General features: G+C 40.0%; 1 protein-coding gene across 10 annotated transcripts in view; it reads right to left on the reverse strand.

Annotated features, from left to right (window-relative positions):
• Positions 1-16,413, reverse strand: part of SIPA1L2 (signal induced proliferation associated 1 like 2) — a 169,941-nt gene that overhangs the window by 35,647 nt on the left and 117,881 nt on the right. For all 10 annotated transcript variants that reach the window (XM_053298828.1, XM_053298854.1, XM_053298822.1 and 7 more), the window contains 5 exons: positions 8,880-9,137; positions 5,683-5,766; positions 5,049-5,152; positions 3,325-3,428; positions 119-504 (listed from right to left, as the gene is read on the reverse strand). In XM_053298828.1, coding sequence (XP_053154803.1) covers positions 119-504; positions 3,325-3,428; positions 5,049-5,152; positions 5,683-5,766; positions 8,880-9,137 — 936 coding nt within the window. The remainder of the gene's footprint in view (positions 1-118; positions 505-3,324; positions 3,429-5,048; positions 5,153-5,682; positions 5,767-8,879; positions 9,138-16,413) is intronic.

Raw genomic sequence — 16,413 nt, forward strand, 5'->3', positions numbered from 1 at the left:
TATAATTTTTTGTAAGAGATGGACTAGATTTCTAAAGATTTGTATCACCTACACAAATTTGCACATCACTGATTCAGGATGAAGAATTCGGTTCCCCTTAATGAAGAAAATCACCTACCTCGAATGTGAAGATATTTCGCTGAGGTCTCCGATGCTGCCATCACCTGTATGAACGCTAGAAATGGCTGAAGCATAACTGTGAACAGCATAAATTTTGGTTTGCTCATCATCTGGTCCAGGAGTTCCAGATTCAGTCCACTGATCTGTCCGACTGTGTATTCCAGACCGAGTTCCAGCCAGGTGCAAAGGGGCCAAAATTGGGGCAGGCATACAGGGAGCAGTATCAATCCCACTGTCAGTAGAAGCCCCTTTAATATATGTTAACCCAAGCATATCACTGTCCATTAGGTCTCCGGAGCCAAAGTGCTTATCATCACTGTTGCTGGATGTGTTACTGGAGAGTGTATTACTGCTGGAATGGCTGGAACAGTTTTTGTCTCCAATCTTAAAAAGAAAGATTTTATAATATAGTTTTACTTCCTCTTAGTCACAGTTTTCACCAATGAAAGCAGAAAATATTGTCACATTGCCATTTGTTAGAATTGCCAAAAAATATAACAGATGCAAGATTACACAACAAGTTTTTTTTTCATATGGCTACAACTATTAGTATTTCTATCAGCACATGTTCAGAAAGACTGGGAAATACAGACTACCTAAGATTGAATACAGTGGGTTTATTTAGAACAGTTTTAAAATATACATCCAGCATTTCATCTTACATTATGAAATCCTCATTATTGTTATGGGAGACCCTCTAAATGCATCTAAATAATTGAATACAGGCGAATTAGACTGGATGAACCAATACTTTCATTTAGTAGCGGATCTATCTGTGTCTCCTGGGAATAGCTATATATTTTTATCGTATCTCAGGAAATTCCTCTGTTTATCTGAGGCTATACAGCTGGGATAAAAGTTAAGCCTGGATCACACTACCACCCATATGAGACGCAGGAACGAGTCTGAAGGGCTCTGCACACACGTGCAAGGTTTAAGCCGAGGACAACAGATCTTAGGTGTATATCTTGGCCACTCACAAAGTGAACTGCTGGGTACCCCAAAACTGATCTCCTGGGAGCCACTGTGTACCAGCCTAAGAATAAGTAGCCACAGTCTGCTGTGCTCATTCTATGCACAGGGCATCACATGCCTCTCTTTAACCTTCCCTCATTATGTATAGTAGAACCTATATGTTGTGCATAGAATCAGCATAACAAGTTGTAGCCATACTCTAGGATTTTATGCCCAGCAAAGATTTGGACTAGTCTCAAACAGCAGCTTCCAAATCATACAGCAAACTGGTTTTGAAACTCAATAAAGTTTTAAAACTAGTTTGCAGTATGATCGTGGAGGCTGTGGTCCATGGAAAGGGGAGAGAGTCCTGATGGATGAACTTAAAATAGGTCTCTGAACTGTTGCCAATATAATTGTATATCTATAAACAGCAGAAAACCAAATTGGATGCCCTCTTTTTTCTCTCTTTGCCTTAACATGCAGACCAAGGAAGATTCAAAATCAGAAAAGGAAACAGTGTCATTATCTCTTGCTCCAAGGAGACTCACTGCTGAAAAGGGTGCAAAAGAGTAAACAGAAAGGGAGATAAAAGGTCTTACATGCCACATTAAGAGAGCCAACACACATCCCATATACATGTGTGCACATGCAGAAGCATAGGTATAAGACACACAAGAGTCTTGTGCCAATGTTGCCCCTCAGGTGGTGTAGATGGAACCTGCCTGTGCTGGCTATTATTTCCATTGTCATGAAGACCAGCAGGGACAAGCACCGGCTGTTCTCAGGATAGACACTGGGAATCAAATCTGCTGAATGACTAGATTTCATGCGTGTTTTTCTGTCTCATTGACAAAAGCCCAGACTCATAAGTTAGTCCCTCTTCCCTTCCCTGCATTTGGTTATATACACTGGGGGAAGGCGTAGAATACAGATTGGCATAGTTCCTACATCGTTTAATTGACTACAAGTGTAATATTTGTACACAAACTGGATCTATTTTCCAATTCTCACATTATTTAATTAAGCTGGAAATAACTGTTCCTTAACATCAGGTCACTGCTACCCTCAAAGCTAATAGGAACAAACATAATAATAAGTTCTAATTACATGCATTTTTAAAAGGTGAAATTTTGCCTAAATAATAAAAATGCAATTGCTGGTAATTAAATAGATGTTTGTTCCTCATATGACATGACAAGAAATGGCAATACACAAATGTCTCTTGAATACAGTAGGACATATTCTCAGGACTAAGCAAGCCAATGTAAATCAAGCTCCAATCAGACATCAGAGTAATACTCACTTTAGTGAGGCTTTAATCCACTCAATGTCCTAGAAACCAGCACATGCCCTTTATAATGTATTTGTTTTGAGGTCATTGCCAGGAAGAGTATTTGAAACCACTCTTGAATCAAAGATACTCATTAATATTTAGTCAATGGTCACATTGCCATTTATTCCATATATATGTATAATGCTAGGGTATTTTTTTTCCACAAGACTAGAAGGCTTTTTTGGGTCTTCCACAAACTACTGTTTCTCAGGGCCAATCTAGGTTAAGCACATGCTTGGAGCAGATGTGTTTTTCACTCTAAAGAGCAGTCACAGGCCCCCAGTATGGATCACAACCTCAGTATGGAGGGTTTTAAACCTTTCCCCATGCCATGGTCCTGTTATACCCCTCCCCTATGATGGTTATTTGCCTAGGAGAGAAGCTCCCATGGACAAAGAGAGTCTCCCCTCTCAGGACAGAAATCTGAATCAGGACTGTAAGTGAGGTCGAATGGTTACCGCTCCAAACCCTCCACCTATGCCATGCTCCTGATCAGGGTCACCCCCACTGCCTACTTCTTACAGAATAAAACACAAGTACATCAGCTCCAAGAACCTGCTTAATGTATAATCTGACAAGAGTATAATCTGACAGGAGTTAGTCCACTAAGAGGGTAGCGTGTAAAATAATGTCAAACAAAGAAAGTGTAGTATACAGAAAAATACATTTGAGCTATTTGACACAATAGCTCATTCATCTTGCAGTACAACTTATCCTCCAAGTATCCTACTTCTTATTTCTGTATGTGAAAGCAGTAACAATAGACATATTTCTGAATGAAGCTGAAGATTTCAACTTGACCAGCTATTTGCAAATGTCTTCCAACCAATATCCTGCCCTTTGTAACACAGGGTGTACCTGCATACATGTGGAAAATGCTCTTATTGTGGGAAATCCTAAGTTAAAAGACTTACATGAGAAAATTTGTTTGGTGAATCCTTGCCACTGTTTTCTTTCTGCAAAGCCCGGTCTTTATAGGAACTCAAGACTTTGGTTGATGGTGCATGCCACTTGGTTTCTGCCATAAATAATTATGTGTTTTAATTTCTAAAAACACAAAACATATTGTACAAGGAAAAAGGCTCACAACTTAAATTCTATAAGCATCAGGTTTGAAACAGTGACATTCCTTGGAATTTCCAGAAATCGGAAAGTTTACACTTGCCCTTTTCGGTAATTAAACTGAGGTTATATACCTTATAAATATGAGGTTTCTGAATAAATAAAAGACAGTCTGTGTGCAGATGATTTATTAAAAACCTACTGGTGAAGGAGGTAGGTAAATAATATTGTTTTAAAGGAGGCAACCTAAGGGTTTCCAGAAACACAGTATTGGATTTGTAAGGGGAACAGAGTCCTTAAAACTCTCCCCAAACATAAGATGTGCCTACACCCATAACACAGTAAATTCTGTTCCTTGTACCTGCACCCAGATGCCATGGCTTGTTCTTGTTAAGCTAAGCATTCAATTTCCATACTGCTACAAACACAAAATGAGGGGAGGGGAGGACAAAGAAGAGGAGACACTTATTAACCTTCCAGGAGCACAATATGCATGAACCTATTCCACCAGGAGCAGGCACTGCAAAGACACGTATGCTGGAGGTTCCCAAGTCAAGCACCAGCGAAAACCTAATCACCACCCCCTCTGGATTGCTGAGTAGCAAACTGACCAGCAATCACAGGAGAAGGTGCTATAGTAGCAGGGAGGTCAGTGGTGGAAGAAGCAGCTACTGAAGCTTACACTTTCGGCCGCTGGCAGGGTAGCATTGGTCATTTGTCAGGCTTGTGTGTGGTGAGTGAGTATGTGCACGCACAAGAAAGTGTTATTGTGGGTGTGAGAAAGACTTTGCACAAAAGTTAACGTGCAAGAATGTTTGAAAATGTGGCTAACGGAAAACTCATCGGTTTATACATTACCAAAGACAAGTAGTTGGCTTCTTCCCATTATAAAGCCAGCATTTATGTGAGACTGGCAGATCACATATGATGTGACAGTGCTAGCTTTGCCAACAGCCATGGGAGGTGTGACATGGTGTGTTAACATGCCCATGCAAATTCTGGAATTAGACATAATTGGAGCAGTGTGGAAAGAAGCCACGGGGAAACAGCAGCGACATCATTCTGGTAAGGTATATGTTGGCCAAGACAGTATGCATGCAAGAGAGTTCTGATGAGAGAATGTGGAAGACTGGGACAAATGATGAAATGTGGGGGGGTGGGCAACAATGTTTGTAGACGTATGAGAAAGAGGGCGAGGTGTATAGGGACATTCAAAAACAAAAAGGAAAGAAAAAAGAGCAAAGGAGAATTACAAAGATGGGGGGGGGAAAGACCTGTGGATATCTCCTAGTTTTCATATATTTACCTCCAACTTCCTTAAAAGTGTACCACTATCTCAAGGTGCATTTTAAAAATGAACATAACTGGTATGTGCCGTTTGGAAAAAAATCTCTGCTGTTTTCTTTGTTCCTTTCTATGCGATATTTCGTTTGCACCTCCTGTTTCTGATAAGGCTGTACCATGCTGTATGCTTCATTTTTAAGGGGATTATATTTTAAGATGCAGTATTTTATACAAATGAAAAACAAGATCAGGGGAAAAAATGGCAATCCAGCTTAGATAGAATATGATTTACCACTAGGATGTCTGCTCCCTTCCAAAGATTCTTCATGTTCTCTTCCCCCTTCACCCTCCAGTGGACCTGAACCTTGGTGATCATGAAGTAAAGGAGACTGGCAACTTGTAAGAGAGAGAAATCAGCGATTAACACAGTTTTAATGTATTATGCTAAAGATATTGTTGTCAAAAATTAGCACATTTTTCATGCCATTCCCCTCTGAGGTTCACCAAGCACCGACATTGTGTACATTCAGGAGAATGGTGAAGATGCACCTCTTTACCCTGGCCTTTGACTAGAGATGTAGTGGTTTTTCCCCTCTCAGGCACTGTATTTTTGATTTTATTATGCTGAATTTTAATTATGTTTTATATTGGTTTTATTGTAACCCGCTCTGAGACCTTTGGGTACAGGGAGCGCTAGAAAAGTAAGTAAGTAAGTAAATAAATAAATAGTGCCATCCTGAAATTTTTGTACCTTCCCAAACAGCAGTTAAATGATCCTGTAAAATTTATATTAGATCTACCGCTTAAAGTTTTCCATCATTTGAACTCTGTATGTGTTGTCTGTAATGGAACGCTCTGTAACTGCCTCAGTTTGGTATTCTATACCAAACAATGAATATAGGGAGAGATGTAAAGAAAAGAAGTACCCATCGTATCCCACTTGGTGCTTCCATTGACTACTCCCACTTGGTCCTGGGTCACTGGAAGATGACTGGTTGCTTGGAGAACTTCTGAAAAATTGACTAGAATCACTAAAACTGTACCGAGATCTCTGTTGTGTTTCAATAACAACCCTATTATTTTCAATTAAATTAAAATATATACACTTTCATGATAAATCAATTTTTACAGACAACAATATGAAGACAATAGGAATATCCTTTTGGGGACCTAGACCATTGTTTAGATTACCTCCATATTTTTGCTGATGTATGTAAATTTGTTGTTATAAGACACCATTACGTGCAAGTATCTGTTTTTGTAAGGATGGTAGGTAGGTTCTCTCAACTTTCACTTTAATTCTGCTCCCACTCAATATATGCCAAGCATCTTCAAAATGAAACTGTAAGCTTCTCAAAGTGAGGAAAAGGTCTTCAGCTTCTCCACTCTCTGAAAGCCTAGCATTAGATATTACAGATACAGTGCATTTTCTAATTGAGCAACTATACTGCCACAGCATTTGTAACAGGCAACCACACCATGTGGATCAGATGGATGACATATTGTGACTGTTGTGTGGAGACTTACCACACAATCTGGCAGATCCACATGGTACCTGTTTACAAGGGTTACAGCAGTAGAGGGGTGTGTCCCATCCTGTCCCAGCCACCATCGGCTTTATTGATTTGATTTCTCTACTGCCCTTCATCAGAAATATACCATGCACATGTTTCTAGGCCCTCAGAACATAAGGATAGTCATCTTATCTGGCAGTAGCTAGAGGACAGGAAGGGGGAAAGAGACAGATTGTGAATGAACAAACATGATGCTGTAGCTCTCCACAAAGAGAGACAGCCTACAGATGTACAAACTCTCAGGTCTGGGATCAAAGCCTCCTCTCAGATAAAGGAGTCGATGCGAAAAGCCTCAACAATTGCCAGGATATTCTATTTCAAGGTTAAAACACTATCCACCTGGGTAATGCCAAGCAGAGGGTTCCAGGAAACACCACCAATAAAGTAGACTAGTTAAAAGTGCTATAAAATGAAACAGAACACTATCTACTTTTATAGCCGTTCATAAGCAACTTAAATTGAAAGAAGATCTATGGCTGTTAAGCAACTTTTTTTTAACACAATCTTTAAAAAATGATTAGCACTCCCTTATATAAAATGTAAAGCACACATTTGTGCAAATGTTCCACACATTAAAAATCCGATGAAAATTAAGTATGGCTGCAATTTGAGCAGTCAGCAAACACACATCACTATAAAACTAATGGAGAAAGACTGAACTAAACACATGAAATGAATACATTTTTGGATTTTATCAAAAAGGAAGTTATCACAGACAAATGAGGAATCTAGGCATTAACAAATGAAAAACATTTTTATAAAAATGAGACTGATTGGGATTGAGCAGCCTGTTTGTTTCCAGGAAACGATTAGTAGGTGGAGAGATTCAACTTTTAAACTAACTAACAAATTGCAGGGGAGAAAGGAAACATAGCACTTTCAAGGGCAAAATATGAATAGTACCAGTTCTGCAAACAAGATTAGGTTGGCAAATTTGAGGAAGCATTTAAAAAATAAGAAGAGGTGTTGATTATACAAAAGTGTAGCCCATTAATGAAAACTTGATCTTATAACTCCTGATAATTCAAATAATTATATATTTTTAAGCTCTGTATTATTAAAAGGGGACAGGCAAATGGATTGCAAAAGTAACACGACAAAAATCAATGGCTGACATCCAGACTAAATTATTCAAGAGTCATCTCACTAGAATTAATGGGACAAGTACAGTACATAAGAACAGCCCTGCTGGATCGAGCCCAAGACCCATCCACTCCAGCATCCTATTTCACACAGTAGCCCACCAGATGCCTCCGAGAACTCCACAGGCAAGAGGTGAGGGCATGCCCTCTCTCCTGCTGTTGCTCCTCTGCAACTGCTATTTAGAGGAATCTTGCCTTTGAGGCTAGAAGTGGCCAATAGTCAAACTAGTAGCCATTGATAGACCTGCCCTTCATGAATTTGGCCAAGACCCTTTTAAAGCCACCCACCACATCCCTGTGGATGTAGCCATCAACACATTCCATGGCAGAAAATTACATAGATTAATTATGCACTGTGTGACCACTTTTACTGGTAAAATTCCTGGCTATCAGTTTCATGGGATGACCCCTGGTTATTGTGTTGAGAGAGAAGGAGAAAAAATTATCTCTGTCCACTCTCTCTACTTTATGCATAATTTTATACACCTCTATCTTCCCTCTCTGTGTTACCTCTTTTCCAAACTAAAAAGCCCCAGATGCTGTAGCCTTGCCTCATAAGGAAGGTGCTCCAGACCCCTGATCATGTTGGTTGCTGTCTTCTGCACATTTTTCAGTTCTCCAATGTCCTCCTTAAGATATCGTGACCAGAACGGTATGCAGTACTCCAATTGTGGCTGCACCATAGATTTGTATAAGAGCATTATAATATTAGCATTTCCCCCCACAACCCCCTTCCTAAAGATCCCTAAAATGGAATTTGCCTTTTTCACAGCTGCCATGCACTGAGTTGACACTCTCAATGAGCTGTCCACCATGACTCCAAGATCTTTTTCACATAAGTTAGTCATGACTAACTTATCCACTGATTTCAATTGGATTACTCATAAGTAATTTAGTCTAGATGTCAGCCAGTAGGCATTTTCACCACTAACTTTAATGGGCATGGATTGCATGGAGTGCTTGTAATGTGATGAAATAATTTAACTGCAGGCAATGGATTTTTTAAAAAAGTACTCATTACTTACCTAAATAAATTCCTTTAGACCTTCTCTGGTCAGCCACAAGTTGGGAGACATAGCCTGGCAACCTTTATGTACCACTGCAAACTGTTGCCAAGATTTTCCATAACAAACAGAGGGCAGATGCTTTTAATGGAATCTGTTTTTCTACTATTATCATAATTAGCAATGACTGTTACAACAATTCATGCAGGCAAAGTTCACTTAGTACCGAACCTGAATCACCAATCTCTGTTAAGATCTTGCAGAGCAGTATGTGAATGACTTGAGGGAGGGGGGATACTTTCGAAAGACCACTGCATACCAATGACTAGAAAGGTTTTCTAGAAGGAAAACTGAGAAAAGTTCTGGTAGGGGAACTGAGAAAAGTGGCAGAAAGTATATTTACCTTGCACCATCTGGCAGCTTTCTGTCAAATGAAGTACTACGAGGAATGGCTGTTTGTGCCTGCTGGAGAAGTTGCTGGCACTGCAACCTATCAGAAGTCCCTAGGATTGGAGAAGCACGAGAGAGGGGCTGCCCAGCAGGGGTTGGCACCCGATGCCAAGTAGTATTCCTCCTGAAAGGGGTTTTATATTCACATGGGGTGCCTTCGCTATCAAGTTTGTACTCCACCATGGGGATTCGACACAGTTCTGAGCAACCCCTGCAGTACACACAAACATAATGCAGCTTTGAGAACTTGAAGGATACTTTCCATCATAAGAATGATATCCTATTTCCTTATAAATACTTCTAGATACATGTATAGAACATTAGGGCACACATGCAATCATGCGTGCACACACACAAAATCCCTGCCACCAAATTATTTATAATGTACAACAAACTGAGGAATGATGCAGTAAAAGTCTAGGTAATTTTACATCAAAGGTGTTAAAGGCTAGGGATGTGCAAAATGTTTCAACTCGAAATGGTCCGTTTCGAGTGTTTTGAGCTAGAAACAAAATGCCCTTTAAATAAAGGGCCTGTTTCAAGCTTGGACTGTTTTGATTCAAAGCATTTAGACTTTTTGAGTGCCATTTTGGAGACCAGTTTTACCCTTGCCGATTCGTTTTCTGGCACTAGCTTCCGATACTATGGGGGTTTGGGGGAAGATTTAAAATTTGTTATTGTCTATTTACCCAATTCTTTAGTGGGTTGAGTAGTAGGTAGCACTCATCATGCCCTACCACTCAACCCACTTTGGTGTCTGCAAGAGCAAGGTGTTCTGAGTTTCCACATTGTTCCCTATGGCCAAAACACTCAAAATCTTTCACATTTTCTTCCGTTAAAACAACTGGGTTGACCGCTGTTTTGATGAACCATTTCGGCTGTCTGCATTTTATTTATTTATCATATTTTTATACTACCTATATGTATATCTCTAGGTGGAGCACAAAATTTAACACAATATAAACAAGTAAACAGATTAAAATTCCACAATACACAAAAACAATCTTATAAAACAAAACAATTTATTAAAATTAATTCCAGTCAAAAGTCTGCAAGAACAGGTGTGCCTTGAGGGTCTTCCAGAAAACAAACAGAGAAGGAAATGCTCTTCTTTCAACAGGGAGCATATTCCAAAGCCCAGGGGCAGCCATGGAAAAAGCCCGGTCCGAGTTGCCACTAAACAAATTGGCCCCAACTGCAACCGAACCTCTCCAGAAGATCATAATAGGCGTCAGCATTCATGACAAAGAAGGCACTCTTTTAAATTATATTTTGAATTTGAAACAAAAATACAAAATCTGTTTCGTGCAAATCCCTATTCCTGGCTAGCATTACCGAAAGGTTAACTGCACTGAATGAGCCACCCAGTCTAATGCTAACACCACATGGAAGTTATGCAGTGCTTTTTGAGAGTTTAAACAGCAACAACAAATATTTATATACTGCTTCTCAGCAAAAGTTTCCAAAGCTGTTTACATACAGAAATAATAAATAAGATGGAACCCTGTCTCCAAAGGCCTCACACTCTAAAAGAAAGATAAGATTAAGAAACCTAAGATTAGTGATAACTATGGTGAGTCCAGGACCCTGAAAAATTGATAGGAAAACTCCTCTCATTCAGATAAGCAGCACGCAACCTTGTGACTCAAGGGTCTATCCAGCTCCATAACATTATGGCAGTCAGACCTGGATAAAAGGAAACATTCTCAACTACAAAGGGGAACATGGGTGCTGGGGACGCAGGGAGGAGTATCTCTGCACTTGGTCAGTTTTCACTCATTATGTGAAGCTGGGACCAGAAATAGGTGGCGTAGGCAGCCACCTCTTCACCTGGGTCTGGGACTAATTGCAGAATACAAACAAACCATATACCCTTTCCTCACCAGCATCCTGTCCCTGCCCTGATTTAATCAGAAAAATAAATCTTTATATTGTTTTAGGCTCTGGGAAAAGAGGGAAAGGCTGTGGTATTGTACAGTTTAGGAGGCCAGTTTCAGCAAGCAATTCCAGGTATAAGTCAGTAGGACCAGGACTAAAAGCACTGTACACATTCTACAGCATAGTGTTTTTGTTATGGGATACAGCTTGGATTCAAAAGAGTTATCATGGGAAAACATATTTATGATGCAAACAGTGGGCAGGCTACATCATCATATGAAGTTTAGGAATGTTTGGAACAAAGTAAGGGTTTATTTTCCAGTTGCTGAACTTTGAAGAGCACGTCCCTTGTGCTTAATATGTGTCAGTCTCTAGACGTGGAACATCAACAGAACTGCATTCTACTAAACATAACTAATCTTTTTAAATTAAAGATTTTATAACTTAGGTTTAGCAAAATATACTGGTATTGTTTTTTAAGTATGTGCTATGCATACTGATCATATTTGTACAAATCAAAGGCATATGTAATATAAAATTAAACATACACACATATACATTTGGAGTGAGACCTGTTAAGAGAAGAAAGTGTTTAAACTTGTATAGAAAATGGAGATTGCTCTCCAGCTTTTCATGAAAACAGGTGCAGAGTACATTATCTAGTTCAGTCTTACAAGCATGTCCACAGTGCAGCATTAATAACAAAACTCCTTAAAAAGCTGCACCCAAATCAATTTGTATTGAGGATATTTAAACACAAATAAGCTACTCTGCAACTCCTACATAACTATGATACTTTATTCTGATGAGATAGTTTTTCTTCATGCTCAAAGACACCATGGTTAATTTGTCATCATGCAAGAGAGACTATCAGGCCAATATAAATACAATGTTAAAAGACACAACTGTATAGTTAGGGGCTTCTTTTTTTACTCTAAAGTGTCAGCAGTGCAAGAGCCCAATTCAGATGAAGACCACAGCACAGAGGTAGGGGGTGTTTAATTCTTTAATTCTGCACCATCCCCTCCGCCCCCCAAAAAGCCAGTGTCTCAAATAGCACTTTCAGGGGCCCATAGCAGCTCTGGAGGAAATGTTTAGTGGGAAAATGCACAGAATTCAAGAGTTAAAATCCTTTACTTCCGTGTTGTGATCCCAACTCAGAACTGGGGCCCATGCAGCTGTTACTTTACAGGAAACAAAACTCTCTAACTAAGTAACGGCATGTTTAACGTCACATGTAGTTTTGCCCTAAGTTCCAATAAGTGGAACTTATTGAAGCAACACAGAAAAAGGACAGTGGTCTCATTTATAGCCTGGATCTAGACCAGAAACAGTCAATTTTATTGAGAGAGTTTCAGTTCAAGAAAAAGCATTAGTAGGAGAATGAAGTAACAGAACAGATTAAGGAATCTTGGGAAATGTGTTAGCAGTGACAGTGACTCTAGACTCCATTAATATTTTGATATGCAGCTCTTAGTTTTGGACTTACTCATACTCTGTGAAAAATGTGATTTTCTGATTCTAATGGATGTGTCCCTGATTATTTTATGAAGAGGTGCTTTTTCTCCCCCCCCCCTTTTTTTTGCACTACAAGACACTCCACGAAAGAAATCTAACAAATGGCCTCTGAGGGATTTTCAAACATGTAAAGCTTTTAATTGTGATTTAAAAAAAACTATTCAATTGCTTTGCAAATGCAGTATCCCAATACTTTCTGCTGCCTGCAACCTCAAATAACCTTTATAGTGAACAGTTTAAAATATTTAAGTCTCTTGCTTCATTTTCATCACTAGTACTGTGTTCTAATGCCATAGTCTGTTTTTTCATTCCCCTTTGGGTGCAAAATGTGATGGTTATAAAAAGTCTTCACAATTTCTAGATTGGCTCCAGAACATGTTTAGCAGTCATGAGATAAGAGGACAAGTCCACTTATGGATTGGTAATTGGTTAAATAACAGAAAGCAGAGATTAGGAGTAGAAGGATGTGGAAAGTTGAGTATCCCAAGGATCCATATTGGGACCAATAATTTTTAACTTGTTCGTAACTCATCTGAAATTTGAGATGAGCAGTCCAAGCTTGATAACACCACCATATTATTCAGGGTAGTAACAACAAAAACAAAAAGATTGTGAAGAGCTCCAAAAGGATCTCTCCTACATAAGTAAATAGGCTTTAAAATGACAAATGCAGTTCTTTGTAAAGTGATGCGTATTGGGGCAAAAAATCCAAACTTCAGTATACACTGATGGGTCTGAGTTGGCAGTGAGCAGGAAAAGGATCTTAGGGTTGTGCTGGATAGTACACTTAAAATATTTACCCAATGTGCAGTAGCTATAAAGAAGGCTAACTCCATGCTTTTTAGCTTAGAAGCGGGGGGGATGATGATAAAGGTGTATAAACTTATGCACGGTGTGAATACAGGGGAAAGAAACAACTCTCCCTCTTGCACAATATTAGAGCCTGAGGGTCATCTATTGAAGCTCAGTGTTGTGAGTTCCCAGACCAAAGGAAATACTTCTTTACACAGTGGGCCCTTTCTCATTATCAGGGATGCAGGCGGGAGGGGAGCAAGGCTACAGAAGCTTACCTCCCCTGCAGGTGATCATGTCCCAATTGCTCAGTGCGCAGATCATGCACCCAGATGATCTGCTGCTGGCCCAAGCAGTGTGGATTTGCAGGGGCTGGGATGTGTCATCATGGCCTCTGGAAATCCCACAATGCCATTGTTGGGATCCCCCTGGTGATGGTTGGGCACCCCTAAGTGTCTCAGCACCAGCTGAAAGCAGCCAGTGCTGACACTTGGTCAGTTAAACAGAATTAAGGGAGCACACCTTCTTTAACCTCTTTTGACCATCTGGGCTTCATAGCCAGGTCTGGTGCCGAGGCGCCTCCGGGATCCGTACAGCTCCAAGCAGGTAATCTCGCCCTGTGGCTGCTCATGAGAACAGTCTCAACATGTACTAAAACTACAAAATTCACTGCTGCCGGATGTGGGGATAGCCATCTTAAAATCTAGAAGATTTTAAAAGGGGATTAGACAAATTCATGGAGAATAGGGCTATCAACAGCGACAAGTTTTGTATATTTCCATTAGGATACACCGGCATGCCCCAAACACGAGGTGCTGGAGAACACCAACAGGAGGGGCCAGTTGCCCTCTTTCCCCCCTTGTGGGTTTCTCTAATTCATCAGGATTGTTCTTATGTGCCCAGTATACTTGCTTCTGCATGCTAGATCAATAATAGACCTATCCTCCTGAGAAGAACCTGTGCTTCTAACTTTAATACAGTAAAAGCTCACCCAACTACCCACCTTACACCAGAGGAATTCCATCACTGAAACACAGAGATGGAGTAAAAAAGTAGATATAATGGGGTTTGTTCAGTGAAATGCCCCTTCTCTTTTTAAGTAAACTCTGTTTACTTCAGTGATTCCACTAGAACACATTATCTCAGAAGGTGTGCCTATGGCCACCATATGTTTCTGAGAAATCTTCTTTACAATCTGAAGAAGAAGAACTAATTTACCTATTATACTTTCATTATCTCTACAACTGGACTAAATTTGGTACAAATTGAGGTCCACAAGTTACACCTCAAATGTTCATGTTCCCGCCATCTTGGATCAGGGTGGAAGACATCATCACAAACTACACCATTGGGGCATCCCTATGTGTCCTTACAGCTAGAAAATTTGGTTCAAATCAGTGAGGTGGTTCACAAGTTGGCCCACTTGCGCCTCAAATGTTTATGTATCTGCCATCTTGAATTGGGGTGGATGACATCACAAACTATGCCGAGGTGCCCCTGTGTGTCACTCACTAGAACTGTACCTAATTTGGTTCAAATCAGTTAGACAGTCCACAAGTTAGCTCACTTGCGACTCAAATGTTCACGCATCCACCATCTTTAATCAGGGTGGATGACATAATCACAAACTATGCCATTGTGGCATCCCTATGTGTCATTACAGCTGTAGAAAATTTGTTTAAATCAGTTAAGCGGTTCACAAGTTAGCCCACTTGTGCCTCAAATGTTAACGTGTCTGCCATCTTGAACTGGGGTGGATGACATCATCACAAACTATGGCGCTAAGGTGTCACTATGTGTCCCTACAACTGTACCTGGTTTGGTTCATATTGGCCTTGACACTGCAAAGTTGATAGGGGGGCGGGGACGGGACACACACACGGACACACAGAATGCCGGGTGATCTCATAAGCCTACTGCAAAGTAGGCTAAAAAGCTCTATTCTTAATTTGTAAAATGCTTGCTCAGTTCTCAGACTTGTGGAAGAAGACAGAGAAGCACACGTCAGGCTTGATTCTCCCCTCTCCCTTCCTGTAGCTGAACACTCTGTAAGGATACATACTTTCTGACTTGAGGCAGAGGGAAGAAATCCTGAGAGCAGGACTCTTGATGTTTTAAAAGATGCTTAGTACATAGTTTGAGACAATTTATGTAATTGTTTCAAACCACAGCTGCTGTGCTGAACTCTTAAGACTGCAATGCTATGTATGCTTACTAGAAAGGAAGGCCTTCAGTGAGTTGCTTTTGAGTAAACATACATAGGCCTTCTCTGTAGCTGCTCCTGGGCTGTGGAATGCACTCTCGGCAGAAATCCATAATTTAAGATCATTACTGTCCTTCAGGAGAACCCTTAAAACCTATCTGTTTGTCCTGGCCTTCCAGGTTTTTAAATGATTGAAAAATTATTTTTAAATTGTTTTTAAGTGGTTGCCCTGGTTCTCCAGGGTTTTTTAGCTGTTGGTTTAATTGGTTTTATTCTGTTTTTATAGTTTTGATTTTAACTTTTAACTGGTTTTAATTATTTTTACCTTGTTGTAAACAATTCTCCCTGAGCCATTTTGGAAGGGCGGTATATAAATCAGAAAATTAAATAGATTTACATAGATAGTTCAAAATTCATTTAGAGAAGAATGGGGGCAGGGTGTTGGTGAGCATAGGACGCTGTTGAACTTATTAGACCAAGGCATGAGTCATTAGATTGAGGCACTTTATGTCCCCTTTTCTTCCTCTGCAGAGCTAGCCATGTCTTCGCAATGATCGATCTCTGCAGCTACTAGTATGCTCTTCATTCCTATCCTGAATTTTCATGAAACAAATAGGTGTTATTAAGAAGGCCCATGCAGAGTATCTCCTCTCTGTATACAAGAGAAGATGTCCCCTCCCTTTTGCCGAGTAGGCATAGGGCTCTCAAAGAGAAGGAAATGGAAGCAGCCTACTGTCGCAACACAAGGGGATCTGTTGGAGCAGAGGCAGAGTCATTTCTTCTGTTTTTACTTCCAATTGCCCCAGTTTGTATCACCTCCTTTAGCAAGTGTACTCAACATCTGTGGGAACTACATCAAGATATCACAACTATTTTGGAGGCTGAATCCTTTTTAGAGCATCTTCATATAGAGCTATGTGTTGTTTTCTGGGTCTAATTAAACTAAGAAACCATACACTTTGCTCCATAGAAACAAATTGGTATCTTTAGTGACTGAAAACTTACAAGGCTATAGTTTTGTAGATAGGTCTATGCACCTCAAAAGGGAAAGGGAAGCAACCTATTCAACTATTAGAACTACAGTCCCATGAACTCT

Source organism: Hemicordylus capensis, chromosome 1 (genome assembly GCF_027244095.1).
Source record: "Hemicordylus capensis ecotype Gifberg chromosome 1, rHemCap1.1.pri, whole genome shotgun sequence".
NCBI classification, from domain to species: Eukaryota; Metazoa; Chordata; class Lepidosauria; order Squamata; family Cordylidae; genus Hemicordylus; species Hemicordylus capensis.